General features: G+C 41.8%; 1 protein-coding gene across 4 annotated transcripts in view; it reads left to right on the top strand.

Moving 5' to 3' along the window:
• LOC144829313 (rho GTPase-activating protein 6-like) overlaps positions 1-21788 on the top strand; it is a 940021-nt gene that overhangs the window by 833237 nt on the left and 84996 nt on the right. For all 4 annotated transcript variants that reach the window (XM_078688348.1, XM_078688349.1, XM_078688347.1 and 1 more), the window contains one exon: positions 1972-2219. In XM_078688348.1, coding sequence (XP_078544474.1) covers positions 1972-2219 — 248 coding nt within the window. The remainder of the gene's footprint in view (positions 1-1971; positions 2220-21788) is intronic.

Genomic DNA, 21788 nt, shown 5'->3' with positions numbered 1-21788 from the left:
TTTAAACAGACCCTTTTCTGCCCTTTGCACCGGTTGATGGCGGCATGAATACCCTATGGATGCATAATGAGTACATTTAAGAAATAATTTGCCTTCCTTTTACAATATAATTAATGTTTTCGTTTTTATCACTATGGATTACATAAATCCTTACATTGTCAGGCCGCAAATATCGTTCCCATTTCTGAACATATGCCCAGCAGGCAATGACTGAGTGATGAAACAAGCATCAAATCAGTGCAGTGGTAACGTCATGAAATGAAAATGCACGCAATGGTCATAAAATGGAAGACAGAAAGATGCACGTGAAATGGAGAACAGTGTCTCGATAACATTATGCACGAAATCGGTTAATTAGCAAGGTTAACTCGCTTTAACTAAGTTGAATTCAAGTGCACAAATTAATCAAATTATATTTCACATCTCTATCCACAAAGGTGAGTGAATGCTCGAAAATTGATTTGTTTACTCATAATTTTGAACAATTATGGCGTAGTATTATACCTGCAAAAAACACAGTTGATGGACAGAATGTAGAACAATGTCATACATTCACCCCAGTACAAGGATCTGGGCCTAAATCCATCGTTTATTTGCACCCCACACCACCCTGGGTTAGACACTGGCTATATGCAAATCAGCTCTGACCCTGTGCCTCATGGGAACAGTCCAGTCCGAACTACCAAGCCATGTCTTTCCCAGACTGGAATCAAGCATCCAAGGACCGGTTTCTGGCTATCAGCCTTCTTCAGCCTGGATAGCTTGACTCCAGTGGTGTGGACAGCCTGGGACTCACGTCTGAGCATACCCAGCCCACTCGGGGTGAAAATTGCAAAAAACACAGTTGATGGACAGAATGTAGAACAATGTCATACATTCACCCCAGTACAAGGATCTGGGCCTAAATCCATCGTTTTTTATTATACCTGAGCAAATCTCCTAATAAGCAAGAGATTGTTCCTGGGTGGTGGGCAGAAACAATCTTGCAAGGTGTCGGTTATTTACGAACTGTGGGGCCGATTCACAGAACTAATCTGAGACAAAATCCTAAATTTACTATTTTTGGTATTCACAGAAGGCATTTATTAGTAGTAAAGTTAGGATTTTCCCCTTAAGTTTGACTTAAAACAGACTTAAGACAGACTTTAGACAAAATCCTAACTTTACTACTACTAAACGCCTTCTGTGAATACCAAAAGTAGTAAGTTTGGGATTTTGTCTCAGATTACTTCTGTGAATCGGGCCCTTTGCCACCAAGAATAGGGTTGGAGATTTACTCTTGTCAAGTACAAAAGTAAATTCTAATCCATGGTTTGCGTAGGATGGGTGCACACCTAACATCAGCTTTGATGCAGACAAAGTGGTTTCTTTCTAGAGAAGAAATAAAAGAAAACCATTTTTTTAAAACTCAAATGCACTTTGGGGCACATTTTACATATGTGAAAATATACAGTTGCTTCAAGTGACTTCACGTTTGACTTGAAAGGCGTAATAATTCAAGAAATACTACTAGCAATTGCTGGTTATTCCAGTGTCCCACAATACTTTTGGGATTTTTGTGAATTTCAAAATAATTAGAAAATTACTCTAAATGTAGGTGCAAGTATCTGAGAATAAATTTGAAATTGTTCACTTTTAATTGTGCCATTATTTATTTCTAGTCGCAAAGCAAATTATAGTATGCAAAATCGCCTTTAAACAATATTTGCTTTGCACTTATATTACATGTGTAACTTGTTGAATTATGTGTTTTATGAGTACTGGCAATGTCCCAATTGAAGGTATTACTGCTCATGGTGGAAATATGGTTCAAAAAATGTGTTAAACCTCACAAAACTAGGCCATATTTATAATGGTCATCCCAGATCAAATTAGTGCTTCAACATTTGAACTCTCTCATGATCACCTAAGATATGCCTTTGAGTGTTTGCCCTGCATCATTTGTTTAATCTTTTCTTGTTGATTCCTTAGGAACTCGGAAAGCAGTGAGGCCTCTGGAGACCTGGATGCATCTCAGGTGTCTATTGATTCAGCTCAGCTTGTAGATGGGAAAGATCAGTACTCACATTTGTCCATCATAGACCTCTGTGCCCGGGCGAAGTCTAATCAGCAAGGGATGAGCTCTGAAATGATGCTGCACGGGAGTAAGCCCCTGGACTGTTTCCAACACTTCCTGGATGTTCATGGAAATGGAGCAGCCTCACCACAGCCAACCGCAGGCAAGTGAGGCAATTGTGCAGGACCTGCATGTAAACTCTCATCCGTGTATAATGTTGGCTTCATTCAGGGGTGGGCACATTTATACTGCGTGTGCACAGTTGTATGAAAATTGAAAATGCCAGTTATGACGAATAGCCACAGTTTTTCCATTCGGTAGGCCACACTACCAGCTGTTGTCTATCAGGGAGCCCCCAACTTGCTTCAGTGGTTCCGTTGGCCTCTTTGGTTTCTCCAAATGGGGGTTCATAACTTCAGGTTGCAGACACCCTCCATTTAGTCTTACTTCACCAATCTTCGGGGTGACACCCTGAAACTGGCTCTTCTACTCAAGGTCTGTGCCCTGACTCTGAACACGTGCCTGGAAGTCCAGGAATTCACTGGGTGGGTACACAGTCTCCCTCAAGGATGACACATTTAAGTGGTTTTCTGTGGAATTTGTCTGGTGCAAGTCTCCTGTCCCCTGTTTCTGAGGCAGGGCAGGCAGAACCTCCAGGACAGAAGTGGCCTCCTCAGGGTCAGTCCTAGGGTGATCTTTCAAAAAAAGGTAGCCCCTGACCTACCGGTCCTCACAGTTATAGATGACATCCTTTTCATACCACATGCTTTTCATGTGTGCCCTCATACCCTCAATTTGGGGATTGTAGCTTTAGAAATCTGTATTTTTGGGGCACCCCCTCACTGCCTTTTTCTCCTCAGTAGGAGCTCATTCCCAGGGATGCAGTTAATGGGCATCTGGGAACTGACAATGACCCTCCTCTGGCCAATACCCCTCCCATGCTAAGAAAACCATTCCATAGAACGTACATACTTGGCTTAATGTATAATATGACCTGGCATGGGTTAATGCATAACATGACCTGGCATGGGTTAATGTATAACATGACATGGCATGGGTTAATGTATAACATGACCTGGCAAAAACTGTTGTGGGGAAACCAGCATTGCTACCAACATGATGTGGCCTTAAAGAGGTAACTGGTCACCCAGGCCCTTGAGGAGAAAAAGTTAGCATTGGCTGCTGGTATCCTGTAGAGCAGTGACAGGGATCCCATTCACACCAACCTCCAGGAAATTATGTCTACCACCTTCAGGGATCACCAGCTTAGCTTCTTGGTTCAACTCCCAGCTAAGGGATACTAGGCCATGCTCTACCCCCTATTTCTGGCAATAACCTACCCCTAGTGCTACACTAGTCACCTCTGTGGTGTGCCCACTCATGGGCAGCAGCAGGTACTCACAGATTCCCCACTCTTATGTCCTGTCTGTAGACAGTCATACCGCCAGGCCTGGTAATATGGCATCATGGACTTTTTTCCACCACCCCTGCCCCTTCTGCTCAGAAGTGGTCTGGGGATCCCTCTCCTTCGAACTCTTCTTGGGCACTTTATGGACCTTTTCTATGATTTCCTGTGCTCCTCCTTCCTTCTGCAGAGGGGGAACCCGGGCCACCCTTCCTGCAGCCACTTCCAGATACCTACTAGGACACTATGGTGCTGAGCCAGAGATTCTGCTTCTTCCCAGTCTGTCTTAGCACAGTGTGCTTGGAATCTATAAGGTGCTGGCATAAATCTGTAAAGAAACTACTCAAGATGTGCTTCTTCATGAGCAAACTCTACGGCCCATCATAATCCTTTACTTTATTGCTCTTCACCCAACTTTACAGTGCCTTGCTAGAGGAGTCTACAAAATCCAACCATGACTGGTGTGCCTGCTTCTGGCTATCTCTGAACTTTAGGTGACATTTCTCAAGGTTCTGAACACATTTTCCAATGAGGAACTGTTTCATGTGACACACCTAACCTGGTCTTCTCCTTCTAGAGGCCAATCAGGTATACATCACATTAATAGACATGTGCTTCCATAGCCCACACCCCAAGTCCTTCTCTGGGACTCTACGCATGTGCAAGTCTTCTTCATATGCTGCAAACCATTTATCCCTGCCATCCCTCACCATATTAGTAGGCACCTGGTTTGTTGGGATGTGGACTTTTGCTTTACCTCTCCTAGGCACTTCAGTATTGCTACTACCATCATCACTGGAGTTGGAGAACCTACGGAACCTCAGTTCTATCTTGCACGGGTACCTCACTTACGCCTGGAGGGCCCTTTTATTCTCTAAGGCAAGTGTCAACTTTTTCAATTCCGGTGCCAAAGTGCCTTTTTTGGCTTCCTTCCTTTCCTCAGCAGCCAAGGCCAACTTTTTCCCCTTTAGGCCCAGAGTGGTCAGTTGCAACTTTAAGGCCCTTTCCACTTGTGTGTCCTCCAACTCTTATTTGGACAAAATTGCTGGATGACACGCTACTCCCTACCCTAGATACCACAGGTGATGTTGCTCCTTGGGGAGAACACTCCTCTGGAACAGGGGCCTCTTCAATGTCATTCTCATTTGCTTCCACAACTTCATCATTGTGATCCTCTGAGATGTACTATAGCAGACAGACTTCTTCCCAAACACTGAAGGAAAAGTGGTAATCTGCCTTCATGGAATGCTTGTTTAGCTTCAGTTCTCATTACTCCTCAGCTCTGCCATGCTAAGGCTCTCCACGTTAGCCAGATCTCCCTCTATGTTCCCAAAAAACGTAAGGGACAAAAATTAACAGTATAGGAAAAAAAAATGTAAAATGACTCCATAAGAATCAAAAGCCAATTAAAACTCTAAAAAGTCCATTTTTGCTATCGATTTAGAAAGGGCCTTTTAATTTTAACTTAAATCACTCAAGTTAGGGCAAAACACAAGTCCTGTATCCCATCACTGAACACCAGTGTAATAAATTGGAATATTATTTAGAGTGGGCAACCGGCCACTTCAAGGAAAAATGTCAACTCTTGTCAACCCTTCCAAGTGACTAAATGAATCTGAGCCCAACTCCATGGTAGCTTGAACCAGAGCAGACAGGCTTAACTAGGGGCAGTGTGTAAAGTGTTTAGGCAGTAATGAGGCTGTAATAAAGTAAAAATGGAAAACAATAAAAATCCCATACTGCATTAGAAACTTAGAGTGAAATGTAGCCAATAGAATGACAAACATCAAATAAGGTAAACTGGATATATACATTTTGAAAGTTTAAATTATAAATAGCCCCAAAAAGCACAAAAACTCAAATGATAGCCAACAGTCATGGTAGACCGGACCCTAGGCACAATTTGAAGCCAACCTTGATGGAGCGTGAGTGGGACACACCAACCAAGTTTGTCCTGCTCAAAACTTTTACCTAACTTGCGACCTGATTAGATCTTGGTGGATGGGATACTCCATCATAAACGTGACGGATGTCCCGTCCACCGTATGTCTTAGTATATTATGCACTTATAATACAGCAGATAGGATATCCATCAAGTTTGTGATGGAGTATCCTATCCGCCAAGATCTACATTAAAACCATGGCCTTTTAAGTATCAACAAACCACAGGAGTATTCTATGGCCCCTAGGATTTAAGGGGAAACACGTAAGAGACTGACATGGTGACAGGCAGAGACCAACAGCATTGTCTAATCCAGGCACAGTTACCCCTGGTCAGCTGGGTACTTCCAGGAAAAGGCCTGTTGCTGCTTGTTGTCTCCCTTTAGCCAAACAGAAGGTCAATCAATCGGCCCTTAAAGTCCAAGTCTTTGTCTTTGGTATAAAAGGGAGCAGGTCAAATCTTTCAGGGCTCCTCTCAGGTTACAGATAACAGGTCCAGTCCTTTTCTGATCTTCTTCATGTCCAGAAAGTGTTCAGAAGGAGGTGCCTTGTGGTGGCACATTTATGCCTGGAAAGAGCTTGCAGATAGCGATGCCTCATTGCCTCTCCCTAACCAATGGGATAACAGTTACCAGGGCTAACCCTACTCACTTTTGTAGCAATTCTGCGTGCATTACTGAAAACATTCCCACAGTGCCCCTCACTACTAAAATACAAAGTGGCAAACCCTTCCCTCTTGTGCAGAGCCTATGTGCCCACCCAGAGCTGTGGCCAGGATAGTGAACTGCCCATCATCTGTGGTCACTCCAAACCAGTTATGGAGGCTGCTCTTCCCCCACTGAGCTTGGTGTATAGCTGACTGTAATGACAAAATAATAGGCCTATCCACTTCTCGTCTGACTTCTGCTTGTGACAGTTGAGGCCCCTTTTAAGTAAATTAAGTCCATGGGCATAGAAAAAACTGGTCTTCCTGCCAGATGAACAAACACACATCTCCACACCTAGGCCTTTGGCTCTGCTCTAGCAGCAGGTTCCACACCCCTTTCAGGCCAGTCACCAGCTGGATGACAGATGGAACACCCAAGTAGTTCAGCCTTCAGAAGTTTCAGGGCGGGAAAAAGAATTTCTAAAATTAACTTTCTCTTATTAGAACATTGGAATGTCTGGAGCTCCATTGAAGACAATAGAGTGCTTCCTGCATATACTGGCCGGTAAAGGCACGCAGAGCAACATTCCAATGTTTTACAAAGGCCTCTCGGAGCTCGAGGGGATTTAAATCCCCTCGAGCTTCGAGAAACCTCTGTTGTATTTGTTAGAACATTCTGCCTTCTAGTTATGTTAAAAGAATTTATAACGCGCTCAGCTACTCATGAGTGTCCCGGCCCGGCAGAATGTTCTAATATTTTCAAAAAGGAGGGACTGTAGGCCTTTTTATTCAAGGTCCAGCATTAGTGCCCTGTCAGATCCAGAAAGCTAGTGGAATGCTGTTCCTTTTGCAGTGGTGCCTAGTTAATTAAAATCAGAGGACCAACTACCATCACAAGGATGGTGGTGGAAGAGGAGCCCGGGGAGGGAGAGGGATTCGGAGGGGATCCTGCTTATGCAGAACTAGGGTCCTCACACACCCAGCAAGCTAGGTGTCATGCTTCATCATCTGGACCTGCTCCTTGTTGGGTCGGTGCTGCAATACCCACACAGTAAAGTGCAGTGAGTACGTTAAAAAGGTTAGATAATCCAAATAGCACTTTTATTCTGGTTGGTTATCCACCTCATTAAAAGCATAAAGAGTGGCAGCTTCCCTTATGTGAAGGTTCAGTTAAAGCTCTTCTCATCTCGTGAGGTCAACAGGTTTCTTGCTTAATGGTTAATAAACTCTAAGGCAATTCTTCAGGACCTAATATGTGAACATCAAATCTATCTACACTCAGTAGTGCGGCTCTTAGCTAACTACCACGGACAATGACTACATCATATTTCTTCAGTAGTAGGGTTCAATGACCTCCCACTTACGGGAATGTCGCCTCTACCGGTTCAGCACATCAATGAGACACCTTGGAGTATGGTATCATGTCCTGTGGGGGACCAGGGTGGTTCACCTACCCTCCTCGCCTGAACCGCTTTTAATGAGGTGGAAAACCAACCAGAATAAAAGTGCTACTTGGATTTTGTGACGGTAGTTGGTCCTCTGATTTTAATTATCTAGGCACCCCTGCAAGAGGAACAGCATTCCTCTAGCTTTCAGAATGTTCTAATTGCCGGTATATCAACAAGGGGGGGTGTGTGGCACTCTGAGGGTAAACGTGAATTTTCCAACTTTTCGTGGGTCAGGTGCTGACCGGTTTGCTCCCTCTGGCCTTAAGGGAGTTATCAATAGCTGGTTGTGGCTGTCAAGCTTGACAGGTAGCCAGTCGCACTCTTTTGGGGAAATTAATCCTAAATGTTCTTATGGTTCAAACACTGCTTGTAAACATAACAGTATACCATAAACTGCTGCTTTCATAAGTTTATTCTTCCATTTCATTGGTTAAATCACTTTTTCCAAGTTAAGCTGTTACATCACAGCCATATTCCAATGCATCATTGTTCCAAAACCAAATTGTCCACAAAGTAAGCTCAAGCCCAATGCATTTCGTGCCGGTATAGCACTTCATCAGGGGAAATACATTTCTGTGGGTTTAAAACGAATGCAAAATGTAATCAGTGGCGGGAAGCAGGTCACAGTGTGTTTATTCACGCTTTATACTCGAAGAGTGTCGGGAAAATGTTAACTGTCGAATTACCACGTCAATGCGATTTTGGTAAAAACGATGATAAAACAAAATGTACCCCAAGTGTTAGTTGAAATTAACTCGAAAGTGTCTGAACATCAAACTAAACGCGACGGAGTGAAGCGACTTTAAAGTGCTCTAGGTGCCGACATTGTGAATGTCATTTATCTGTTCAGAACGCTGATAAGTGAAAGGTGCGCATCAAACGTAAAGAGAGTGTTCAAGGTGTTGTTAGGTACGAAGATAACATGCAGTACAAATTTCTGAGCGCTGCGCTTTACTCACCGGACTTTCAAACGGGATACTGCTCGCTTACCGGAAATAATGCTGTTTGCGCATGCGTGCTAAGCGCGTTATATGGGAGGGTTCTCTTTCTCGAAAAAAGTAAAAAATATACAATAGGCGTAAAATAAAGGTGTTGGTTGGGTTATGTAGATGGTGAAGAAAGGGTAATTGTGCCGTTCGGAGTGTGGTGAAATGGGTGAAATCGAACTGAAACTTACACATGTAAAACCATCAATGCCGCGGCCATCTTGGAAAGGTAAACGAAAAGTAACCAAACATGTCAAACCACATATTCATCGTGTCTATGGCTATTCCCAACTAATTAAAGGATATTACATTCAAGATTATGTTATTTGGCGTGAATAGCATGTGTATCTGGAGTATAATGAACAGGTAAGAGTATATATAAAATCCATGAAGTTCAAAAAGCATAGTGCCTTGAGGTTAACAAAAGTCCATAAACAATGTTACAGGAAGCTGCTAAATTCAAGACGTTCATTTAACCCCGTAGGGTTGCAGGAATTCAATTTTTTAATCCAAAAGATTTCCCTCTGGAGCAATCTTTTTCTGTTATCACAGCCTTGCTTTATAGGAACACACTCCAAAACCAGAAAACGAATCTGACTGATGTTATGACAATTCGAAATGTAATGAGCAGCTACTGGAGCCTTGGTGGTTCTGTTTCTGATGGTACTTTTATGCTCAGTCAAACGAGTTTTCATCTTTCTCTCTGTCTTCCCCACATAAGGGAGTCCGCACGGACATTTCAGTAGATAAACAACGTTCTTTGAATCACATGTGGCATTGGTAAAAAGTTTGATCGGTTTTCCTGTAGTTGGGTGATTAATGCTGGTGCCACGTATTATGTTGTTGCAATGACCACAGTTCGCACAAGGAATGGTCCCTGTGTACTTTTCAAGTCTGTTGCGTGCCTCCTTTTCTATTAGATCCTTCAGATTTTTGGATCTTTGGTAAGCAAACAGCGGTTTGCTGAACATTCCTTTGAAATCTGGTTCTTTCTCGATCATTTCCCAATTCTTTAAAACAACTTTTTTCATTTGATGGCTGAGAGTCGAAAATTTAGAGACAAACACAGGTCTGTTTTGGGTCATGTCCTTTGTGTGTGTTTTCAATAGGTCTTCTCTGGAAATAGCTTGAGCTCTTCTCTGCGCTTCATCTAGTATATTCTCAGGGTATTTGCGTTCTCGGAATTTGGTAATCATGAGATCTGCATTCTTTACAAAAATTTGATCACTGGATGATATCCTTTTCATCCTTAGCAATTGTCAGTATGGTAGGTGCCTTTTTAGTGACATTGGGTGACAACTGTCAAAAATTAGCATGTTATTCCTGTCAGTTTGTTTCGAATATACATCAGTCTCGAATCTGTGATTTTGCAAAGAAACTAACACATCCAAGTAAGGTATAGACCCGGTATTAATGGAATGGGTAAACTGAATGTGATCATCAATACCATTGATGTGTACAATGAATTCTTCAATTTCAGCTGGTGAACCTTTCCATATTAGGAAAATGTCATCGATGTATCGCCAAAATTTGAGGATCTTATCTTGCCATCTGGGATTTTCAAGAATGTTTTCTAATTCCAACCTGTGCATAAAGAGGTTCGCATAGCTAGGGGCTGCACAATTCCCCATTGAGGTTCCTGCCAATTGTTGAAAGTATTGGTCATTCCAGGAAAAGTAACTGTGATACAGTGTGAAATGTAGCAATTCTAGCAAGAAAATTTTCAGGTCTTGTGCGATGTCATGGTCAACCAGAAATGACTCAATGGCTTCTAGGCCCCTGTTGTGGGGGATGGATGTGTACAGTGAGCATACGTCGATTGTACAGAGTGTTATCTCCATTGTTTCATCTAGTTCCGTTTCATTGAGTTTAGTGAGAAAGTCAGTGGTATCACGGAGGTAAGTTGACATTTTCTGAACAAGTGGTTGCAAATGACGGTCTAAATACTTTCCAATAGGTTCATGGATTGAGCCTCTTGTGGATACTATCGGTCTGAAGGGTGGTTTCTCTAAGTCCTTGTGAATTTTAGGTAGCATATGTATGCTAGGACATTTCGGATGATCCTGGAGTAAAAAACGCTTCTCTTTGTCTGTGATAGTACCCTTTTCAACTGCTTGGTTGATAATGGTAGTCAAAACTCCTTTGAAAGTGTTAGTTGGGTCACTCAACAATTTCATATATAGTCTATCGTCGAACACATGCTTGTCTACACTTTCGGTGTAATATTCCATGTCCATTATGACGATGGCGCCCCCTTTATCAGCTTTACAACATTTAATTTTTCGGTTTTCCGTAATTTGGTTGATCGCTCGAATCTCATGTGTTGTCAAATTTGAACGTTTCGAGCTTGGTTTCCTAAATAGTTCCTTAATTTCATTGATGGTGATGGTTTCGTAAGAATCCAGGATTTTGTGGCTTACTGGAGCCAAGAATGTGCTCTTACATTTCAAACCTAGTAATGTGTCTTCGGCTTGTGTCGAGGTTGGATGTTCAGTCACCACATTGGTGAAAAAATGTCTCAAACGTAGAGTCCTCATGAACTTAAAAAAGCTCACTTCCATTTCCAATTCGTTGGGTTTGTAGGTCGGTACAAATGTAAGCCCACGTTGTAAGACAGAAAGTTGATTTTTGGATATTTTCTCTTTGGATATGTTGATGACTAGGTTGTTTTGCTGCGTGTCGATTGAGCTATTGATGAGCTTGGCTCTCTTTGTGTTCTTGCTCCTCCTGGTTCGACGTGTTGACTTTGGCCTCTCCCTAAAAAAGGCCTCTCTGTTGCTGATGGAGCCGAGGTATCGGTGATGTTAGCCCTGTTATCTGTTTGTCTTCCTCTTCTATCCGACCTTTGAGGATCTTTCTGTGTAGAGTCAAATGACGATGAACTACCTTCATCAGAGGATGTATTTTGAAATGGCCTTTGTTGTCTGCGCTGGGCGTAAACCTCAGCCCAGTTATACACCTCCCCTAATTTATAATCGATGGTATCCCGCTTGTACTTGCGGATTTTCCTATCGTTTATCTCTCTGGTGTATTTGTCAAGCTGTATGTTAATGTCAGCTAGTGCTTGGTCTAAATCTTCTTTTGAAAGGTTGCTCTCCAGGTTTGCCTGGATTCTTTTGATATCTTTATCTAGATCTTCGATGACTTTTGATAACTCTTCCACAATAAGTAAAATTAAATCTAATGAACACTTGTTCAATATTTCATACCACCGTTCAGTGAATTTTGGGTTGTTCCTGCAAAGTGTTGGCTTTGGGGCAATCCGAAGCCCTCTTGGAATTCTTTGGTCCTTGTGATACCTAATCAAGGTTCCTGCGTGAAGTCTTTGGTTGATAATCCGCTTAGTGGTGTATAATAATTGTTTAAGTAGGCTCTGTGATGAGAAAGTACCTGCTGCTGTGGGATCTGCTTCCCGTATCAATGAGTAAATTCTATTAGTTTCCTCAGTGGAAAAGGCAAACGTGTTGGCTCTGTTTTCAGTTAGATTTGAAATGTCCTCATATTCCATACTTATTGGGTAGGTGCCCACACGGTTAGGTCAGAATGCAAATATCAACAAGGGGGGGTGTGTGGCACTCTGAGGGTAAACGTGAATTTTCCAACTTTTCGTGGGTCAGGTGCTGACCGGTTTGCTCCCTCTGGCCTTAAGGGAGTTATCAATAGCTGGTTGTGGCTGTCAAGCTTGACAGGTAGCCAGTCGCACTCTTTTGGGGAAATTAATCCTAAATGTTCTTATGGTTCAAACACTGCTTGTAAACATAACAGTATACCATAAACTGCTGCTTTCATAAGTTTATTCTTCCATTTCATTGGTTAAATCACTTTTTCCAAGTTAAGCTGTTACATCACAGCCATATTCCAATGCATCATTGTTCCAAAACCAAATTGTCCACAAAGTAAGCTCAAGCCCAATGCATTTCGTGCCGGTATAGCACTTCATCAGGGGAAATACATTTCTGTGGGTTTAAAACGAATGCAAAATGTAATCAGTGGCGGGAAGCAGGTCACAGTGTGTTTATTCACGCTTTATACTCGAAGAGTGTCGGGAAAATGTTAACTGTCGAATTACCACGTCAATGCGATTTTGTTAAAAACGATGATAAAACAAAATGTACCCCAAGTGTTAGTTGAAATTAACTCGAAAGTGTCTGAACATCAAACTAAACGCGACGGAGTGAAGCGACTTTAAAGTGCTCTAGGTGCCGACATTGTGAATGTCATTTATCTGTTCAGAACGCTGATAAGTGAAAGGTGCGCATCAAACGTAAAGAGAGTGTTCAAGGTGTTGTTAGGTACGAAGATAACATGCAGTACAAATTTCTGAGCGCTGCGCTTTACTCACCGGACTTTCAAACGGGATACTGCTCGCTTACCGGAAATAATGCTGTTTGCGCATGCGTGCTAAGTGTGTTATATGGGAGGGTTCTCTTTCTCGAAAAAAGTAAAAAATATACAATAGGCGTAAAATAAAGGTGTTGGTTGGGTTATGTAGATGGTGAAGAAAGGGTAATTGTGCCGTTCGGAGTGTGGTGAAATGGGTGAAATCGAACTGAAACTTACACATGTAAAACCATCAATGCCGCGGCCATCTTGGAAAGGTAAACGAAAAGTAACCAAACATGTCAAACCACATATTCATCGTGTCTATGGCTATTCCCAACTAATTAAAGGATATTACATTCAAGATTATGTTATTTGGCGTGAATAGCATGTGTATCTGGAGTATAATGAACAGGTAAGAGTATATATAAAATCCATGAAGTTCAAAAAGCATAGTGCCTTGAGGTTAACAAAAGTCCATAAACAATGTTACAGGAAGCTGCTAAATTCAAGACGTTCATTTAACCCCGTAGGGTTGCAGGAATTCAATTTTTTAATCCAAAAGATTTCCCTCTGGAGCAATCTTTTTCTGTTATCACAGCCTTGCTTTATAGGAACACACTCCAAAACCAAAAAACGAATCTGACTGATGTTATGACAATTCGAAATGTAATGAGCAGCTACTGGAGCCTTGGTGGTTCTGTTTCTGATGGTACTTTTATGCTCAGTCAAACGAGTTTTCATCTTTCTCTCTGTCTTCCCCACATAAGGGAGTCCGCACGGACATTTCAGTAGATAAACAACGTTCTTTGAATCACATGTGGCATTGGTAAAAAGTTTGATCGGTTTTCCTGTAGTTGGGTGATTAATGCTGGTGCCACGTATTATGTTGTTGCAATGACCACAGTTCGCACAAGGAATGGTCCCTGTGTACTTTTCAAGTCTGTTGCGTGCCTCCTTTTCTATTAGATCCTTCAGATTTTTGGATCTTTGGTAAGCAAACAGCGGTTTGCTGAACATTCCTTTGAGATCTGGTTCTTTCTCGATCATTTCCCAATTCTTTAAAACAACTTTTTTCATTTGATGGCTGAGAGTCGAAAATTTAGAGACAAACACAGGTCTGTTTTGGGTCATGTCCTTTGTGTGTGTTTTCAATAGGTCTTCTCTGGAAATAGCTTGAGCTCTTCTCTGCACTTCATCTAGTATATTCTCAGGGTATTTGCGTTCTCGGAATTTGGTAATCATGAGATCTGCATTCTTTACAAAAATTTGATCACTGGACCTAACCGTGTGGGCACCTACCCAATAAGTATGGAATATGAGGACATTTCAAATCTAAATCAAATCTAACTGAAAACAGAGCCAACACGTTTGCCTTTTCCACTGAGGAAACTAATAGAATTTACTCATTGATACGGGAAGCAGATCCCACAGCAGCAGGTACTTTCTCATCACAGAGCCTACTTAAACAATTATTATACACCACTAAGCGGATTATCAACCAAAGACTTCACGCAGTGTTCATTAGATTTAATTTTACTTATTGTGGAAGAGTTATCAAAAGTCATCGAAGATCTAGATAAAGATATCAAAAGAATCCAGGCAAACCTGGAGAGCAACCTTTCAAAAGAAGATTTAGACCAAGCACTAGCTGACATTAACATACAGCTTGACAAATACACCAGAGAGATAAACGATAGGAAAATCCGCAAGTACAAGCGGGATACCATCGATTATAAATTAGGGGAGGTGTATAACTGGGCTGAGGTTTACGCCCAGCGCAGACAACAAAGGCCATTTCAAAATACATCCTCTGATGAAGGTAGTTCATCGTCATTTGACTCTACACAGAAAGATCCTCAAAGGTCGGATAGAAGAGGAAGACAAATAGATAACAGGGCTAACATCACCGATACCTCGGCTCCATCAGCAACAGAGAGGCCTTTTTTAGGGAGAGGCCAAAGTCAACACGTCGAACCAGGAGGAGCAAGAACACAAAGAGAGCCAAGCTCATCAATAGCTCAATCGACACGCAGCAAAACAACCTAGTCATCAACATATCCAAAGAGAAAATATCCAAAAATCAACTTTCTGTCTTACAACGTGGGCTTACATTTGTACCGACCTACAAACCCAACGAATTGGAAATGGAAGTGAGCTTTTTTAAGTTCATGAGGACTCTACGTTTGAGACATTTTTTCACCAATGTGGTGACTGAACATCCAACCTCGACACAAGCCGAAGACACATTACTAGGTTTGAAATGTAAGAGCACATTCTTGGCTCCAGTAAGCCACAAAATCCTGGATTCTTACGAAACCATCACCATCAATGAAATTAAGGAACTATTTAGGAAACCAAGCTCGAAACGTTCAAATTTGACAACACATGAGATTCGAGCGATCAACCAAATTACGGAAAACCGAAAAATTAAATGTTGTAAAGCTGATAAAGGGGGCGCCATCGTCATAATGGACATGGAATATTACACCGAAAGTGTAGACAAGCATGTGTTCGACGATAGACTATATATGAAATTGTTGAGTGACCCAACTAACACTTTCAAAGGAGTTTTGACTACCATTATCAACCAAGCAGTTGAAAAGGGTACTATCACAGACAAAGAGAAGCGTTTTTTACTCCAGGATCATCCGAAATGTCCTAGCATACATATGCTACCTAAAATTCACAAGGACTTAGAGAAACCACCCTTCAGACCGATAGTATCCACAAGAGGCTCAATCCATGAACCTATTGGAAAGTATTTAGACCGTCATTTGCAACCACTTGTTCAGAAAATGTCAACTTACCTCCGTGATACCACTGACTTTCTCACTAAACTCAATGAAACGGAACTAGATGAAACAATGGAGATAACACTCTGTACAATCGACGTATGCTCACTGTACACATCCATCCCCCACAACAGGGGCCTAGAAGCCATTGAGTCATTTCTGGTTGACCATGACATCGCACAAGACCTGAAAATTTTCTTGCTAGAATTGCTACATTTCACACTGTATCACAGTTACTTTTCCTGGAATGACCAATACTTTCAACAATTGGCAGGAACCTCAATGGGGAATTGTGCAGCCCCTAGCTATGCGAACCTCTTCATGCACAGGTTGGAATTAGAAAACATTCTTGAAAATCCCAGATGGCAAGATAAGATCCTCAAATTTTGGCGATACATCGATGACATTTTCCTAATATGGAAAGGTTCACCAGCTGAAATTGAAGAATTCATTGTACACATCAATGGTATTGATGATCACATTCAGTTTACCCATTCCATTAATACCGGGTCTATACCTTACTTGGATGTGTTAGTTTCTTTGCAAAATCACAGATTCGAGACTGATGTATATTCGAAACAAACTGACAGGAATAACATGCTAATTTTTGACAGTTGTCACCCAATGTCACTAAAAAGGCACCTACCATACTCACAATTGCTAAGGATGAAAAGGATATCATCCAGTGATCAAATTTTTGTAAAGAATGCAGATCTCATGATTACCAAATTCCGAGAACGCAAATACCCTGAGAATATACTAGATGAAGCGCAGAGAAGAGCTCAAGCTATTTCCAGAGAAGACCTATTGAAAACACACACAAAGGACATGACCCAAAACAGACCTGTGTTTGTCTCTAAATTTTCGACTCTCAGCCATCAAATGAAAAAAGTTGTTTTAAAGAATTGGGAAATGATCGAGAAAGAACCAGATTTCAAAGGAATGTTCAGCAAACCGCTGTTTGCTTACCAAAGATCCAAAAATCTGAAGGATCTAATAGAAAAGGAGGCACGCAACAGACTTGAAAAGTACACAGGGACCATTCCTTGTGCGAACTGTGGTCATTGCAACAACATAATACGTGGCACCAGCATTAATCACCCAACTACAGGAAAACCGATCAAACTTTTTACCAATGCCACATGGGATTCAAAGAACGTTGTTTATCTACTGAAATGTCCGTGCGGACTCCCTTATGTGGGGAAGACAGAGAGAAAGATGAAAACTTTTTGACTGAGCATAAAAGTACCATCAGAAACAGAACCACCAAGGCTCCAGTAGCTGCTCATTACATTTCGAATTGTCATAACATCAGTCAGATTCGTTTTCTGGTTTTGGAGTGTGTTCCTATAAAGCAAGGCTGTGATAACAGAAAAAGATTGCTCCAGAGGGAAATCTTTTGGATTAAAAAATTGAATTCCTGCAACCCTACGGGGTTAAATGAACGTCTTGAATTTAGCAGCTTCCTGTAACATTGTTTATGGACTTTTGTTAACCTCAAGGCACTATGCTTTTTGAACTTCATGGATTTTATATATACTCTTACCTGTTCATTATACTCCAGATACACATGCTATTCACGCCAAATAACATAATCTTGAATGTAATATCCTTTAATTAGTTGGGAATAGCCATAGACACGATGAATATGTGGTTTGACATGTTTGGTTACTTTTCGTTTACCTTTCCAAGATGGCCGCGGCATTGATGGTTTTACATGTGTAAGTTTCAGTTCGATTTCACCCATTTCACCACACTCCGAACGGCACAATTACCCTTTCTTCACCATCTACATAACCCAACCAACACCTTTATTTTACGCCTATTGTATATTTTTTACTTTTTTCGAGAAAGAGAACCCTCCCATATAACGCGCTTAGCACGCATGCGCAAACAGCATTATTTCCGGTAAGCGAGCAGTATCCCGTTTGAAAGTCCGGTGAGTAAAGCGCAGCGCTCAGAAATTTGTACTGCATGTTATCTTCGTACCGAACAACACCTTGAACACTCTCTTTACGTTTGATGCGCACCTTTCACTTATCAGCGTTCTGAACAGATAAATGACATTCACAATGTCGGCACCTAGAGCACTTTAAAGTCGCTTCACTCCGTCGCGTTTAGTTTGATGTTCAGACACTTTCGAGTTAATTTCAACTATCACTTGGGGTACATTTTGTTTTATCATCGTTTTTAACAAAATCGCATTGACGTGGTAATTCGACAGTTAACATTTTCCCGACACTCTTCGAGTATAAAGCGTGAATAAACACACTGTGACCTGCTTCCCGCCACTGATTACATTTTGCATTCGTTTTAAACCCACAGAAATGTATTTCCCCTGATGAAGTGCTATACCGGCACGAAATGCATTGGGCTTGAGCTTACTTTGTGGACAATTTGGTTTTGGAACAATGATGCATTGGAATATGGCTGTGATGTAACAGCTTAACTTGGAAAAAGTGATTTAACCAATGAAATGGAAGAATAAACTTATGAAAGCAGCAGTTTATGGTATACTGTTATGTTTACAAGCAGTGTTTGAACCATAAGAACATTTAGGATTAATTTCCCCAAAAGAGTGCGACTGGCTACCTGTCAAGCTTGACAGCCACAACCAGCTAATTGCCGGTATAGCCCGCTACGGCAGGCTATAAGGCTATATTATGATTCAATAAGAAAATTACTTCACCATTATGTTGTGCTTTTAATAAATATTAAAAATAGTGGTTTAATAATTTCTTTAGATCCTTATCCCGAGATAGCAGCTGCAATATTTAAAATTGCTTCTCAGTGTTTCTCTATGGACCAGCCAGCATATCTGCAGTCAAAATAGTGTGTTTGTGCTAATCATTGTAAAGACTTTAACTTTAAATGTCTGCATATCCTAAATATAAATACCATACATCTACCTTCTTGGCTACAAGGACAAAATAGGAATGACTCCGGTGTCTGTATGGTTTGTGCTGATAGCAATAGACCATGTTGAGACATCGCTCTGCTGCACTGACTACAAACAGCTTAGGTGCCTATCCCAACATGAATATACATTTGCAGGTATTATTCTTGCCAAGTCTATCTGTTGCATTTATTGACTGACTGTACTGATGTTGCAGTTATAAGAAATAAAACGTATAAGACTAGAGACGAATTAACCTACAACAAAGAACCTGTGCCATTCTGCCAGTATGGCATTTTCCCAATAGGCTGCAACGGTGAGCCATCTTTCAGAGGAGGATGGTCTGCCATGACCCAACCGTACCACCATTGCCTTTTTCAGTCATAGTCTCTGGCACTGTGTGGTTGGATTGAACATTTTTCGAGGACTGCTTTTGGTTTCAAGTCCGACTCTGCAAGGTTCTAAGTAGACACTTGTAAATTCTTATACGTATTTACTTATGTACTAGCAGATGCTGTTAGAACCTGTCTGTGTAGAAGGATGGGACATGAGAGCTATAATTTGCGATTATGGAAGTCTTGGATAATTTGTGCAGTAATATTCATCTGATTTTTTGAGCTTCTTACTTTTTCTTTAGAGCATATATTCAAAGTGAGTTGAATAAAGCAGTGTTAATCAGTCACAGAACACTGAAGATCAGATTACAAATCTGGCGGTCCGAGGACCACCAGACTCGCGGGGGTGCTGCCACTACAAAACTGGTAGTACAAGAACCCCATTGTGAGTTGGGTGGTCGGACCTTCCTTGGACCGTAGATGTTGCCAGGGAAAAGCCGTGCTTGTCCAGAGACCCGTGGTCCTGCCAAGCATATTAAGAGTTTCTTCTCTGCCGGCAGTGTCATTGAGGTTCTTCCTCCATGTACACCATGGCAGAGAGGAAACAAAGGGGACCCTAGTGTGCCCCCTGTGCCTCCTCCACATGTGGATGCACACAGGAGAGTATAACATATGGTCCCTGTGTGAATGCACACCCGTTACTGCACGGCATGGACTTTTGAGTCCATGGCGTGCAGCAACCTTGTAGTGCGGTCACATTGCGGGGCCTTTTTCAAAGGCAACGCCACCTTTAAAAGAGGTACAAGCGCAGGACAGCCACGCCACCCACGTGCAGTGTGGCGACAAAGCTGTGCCATATGGCCCGCTCCCGCACAAATACAATTCGGAAAGTGGAAGCCAGCAATTTTTAGTTCTGGCCTAGGGACAGCTTTAACTGTTTTGCAGTCTGATTGTGAAATCAAACAATAATATGTTATATTTTTGCTAAGTAATACATCACATTCTTAATAATCACTCAGTACTACTACAGATGGGGCTTTTGTTCAGCCTCCTTCAAACAATGGCGAGTTGCTTACTACTGACTAGATCAGCCCTGTTCATTCATTGGCTTGCAGTGAATGTCATTACTATTTTGTAACAACCCACAACACAACCTTTTCAGTACTTACCTTGTCAGACAGTGTGTTTACTATATTCTTCCACACCTACTATATTCTTCCTACTATAGTCTTCCACACTGATTACTATGTTTCCACACCCGGAGGCAAAAGGCCCTGACACTCAAAGTAGTTCATGTCTACATGTCCTGTAGGAGAGCCCCGGTATCTCCTTGCGAATGTGAACCATTTGTGTGGACATATGAGGGGATTTCGCTAATTGCTACTACTTTCCGCTTGTATCTGACAGCTTTACCTGCATCTTGACAGCTTCTCATACTGTATGCAAGAAAATACAACTGTTTTTGCAGTCTACCTTTTGTTGTCACTGCCTTGAAGGTAATAACAGGAATGTCCACTGTCCAAGAGCATTTTGGCAGGCCAATCATATGCAAGGATGATTCAATAATGTATATACTTTTTAATCACACAAACAGTTTTCAACTCGGTAATTATACTGAGTTTATTTATACAGCTCTAAAGGAATCTATAGGATCAAATGTGTTTCGAATTGGTCAAACAGCCATCTGTTTCTACTCCAATCCTCTCAGATCCAGTTGGCAACCCTCCCTCCTGTGAAGATTTTGATGCCTTCTTCACAGAGAAATCACGGCTCATCTCTATTGACCTTGACCTCTTTGAAAAGTATATCTCGCCCCACCTGAACGCGAAGAACAATGCGTCATGGTGCACTTTTTCCCCATTTACTGAAAAAGACATCGACAAAATTCTTCAGACTATCAACCTGTCCAACCACTTCGGTGACCCGTTGCCCACGACCATATTCAAAGAGCTCAAGTTCTCTCTCATCCCCACCTGGACGAAGATTGTAAATGCTTCCTTAGCGCAAGGCATGGTCCTTGCCTGCCTAAAAGCAGCTTAGATCTCACCTATTCTAAAAAAAATCAACGCTGATAAATCTGATCTCAATAACTTCTGTCCCATCTCCAACATCCCCACTCTAATGAAACTCCTTGAAAAATGTGTTCAATCCCAACTCTGTGCTCACATAGAGAAGTACCAACTACTAGACCATCATCAATCTGTTTATCGTAGGGGGCACAGCACCAAATCGTCCCTCACACACGTTATGGATGACATTCTAAAAATGCTTGATCATAATGAATCGTGCCTATTGATCCTCCTGGAACTTTACTCAGCTTTTGCTACGGTTAATCATGACAACCTCCTATCCAGCAATATAGAATGAGTTTCTCGGATTTGGTGCTTCAATGGTTCTCATCCTTCCTCCAGCACAGATCACTAAGATTCAAGGCAAACCACTCCATCTCCCAGCCTTCTCCAGTATCCATGGGGATACCCCAAAGATCCGCCATTTCTCCCATCCTCTTCAACCACTTCTTGGAACCTCTAGCTAACACACTAAACTCCACGAACATTTTCTTCCACATGTATGCCAACGACACACAACTATACCTGAAAATGTCATCCCTGTAAAATATCATCTCGCTCAATACTAGCATAATATCTACTCAAAATTCGTTCGCCAAGAACCATCTCCTGCTCAACTCAGGCAAAACGGAGTTCCTGCTCCTCTCCCCTCCGAAACACATCCTCAAGCTAGATCTCTGGCTGACTCACTTCACTGCCTTCAACTGTACTTCGATTATCATAGACTCAGCCAAATCGCTCGGACTCAATACGGATAAGCACCTGTATATGAACAATCACATCAGCAATGTTTGATAAGAGACAAACCACTTGATAAGGACTCTTAGAAATGTCAAACCTTTCCTGTCGCAAAATGACTTCAAGCAGGTGGTACAAGCGCTTGTCCTGCCG

This window comes from Lissotriton helveticus, chromosome 4_1, assembly GCF_964261635.1.
Source record: "Lissotriton helveticus chromosome 4_1, aLisHel1.1, whole genome shotgun sequence".
Taxonomy (NCBI): domain Eukaryota; kingdom Metazoa; phylum Chordata; class Amphibia; order Caudata; family Salamandridae; genus Lissotriton; species Lissotriton helveticus.
The sequence above is the reverse complement of the archived record's forward strand: the minus strand, read 5'-3'. Positions and strand labels throughout refer to the sequence as shown.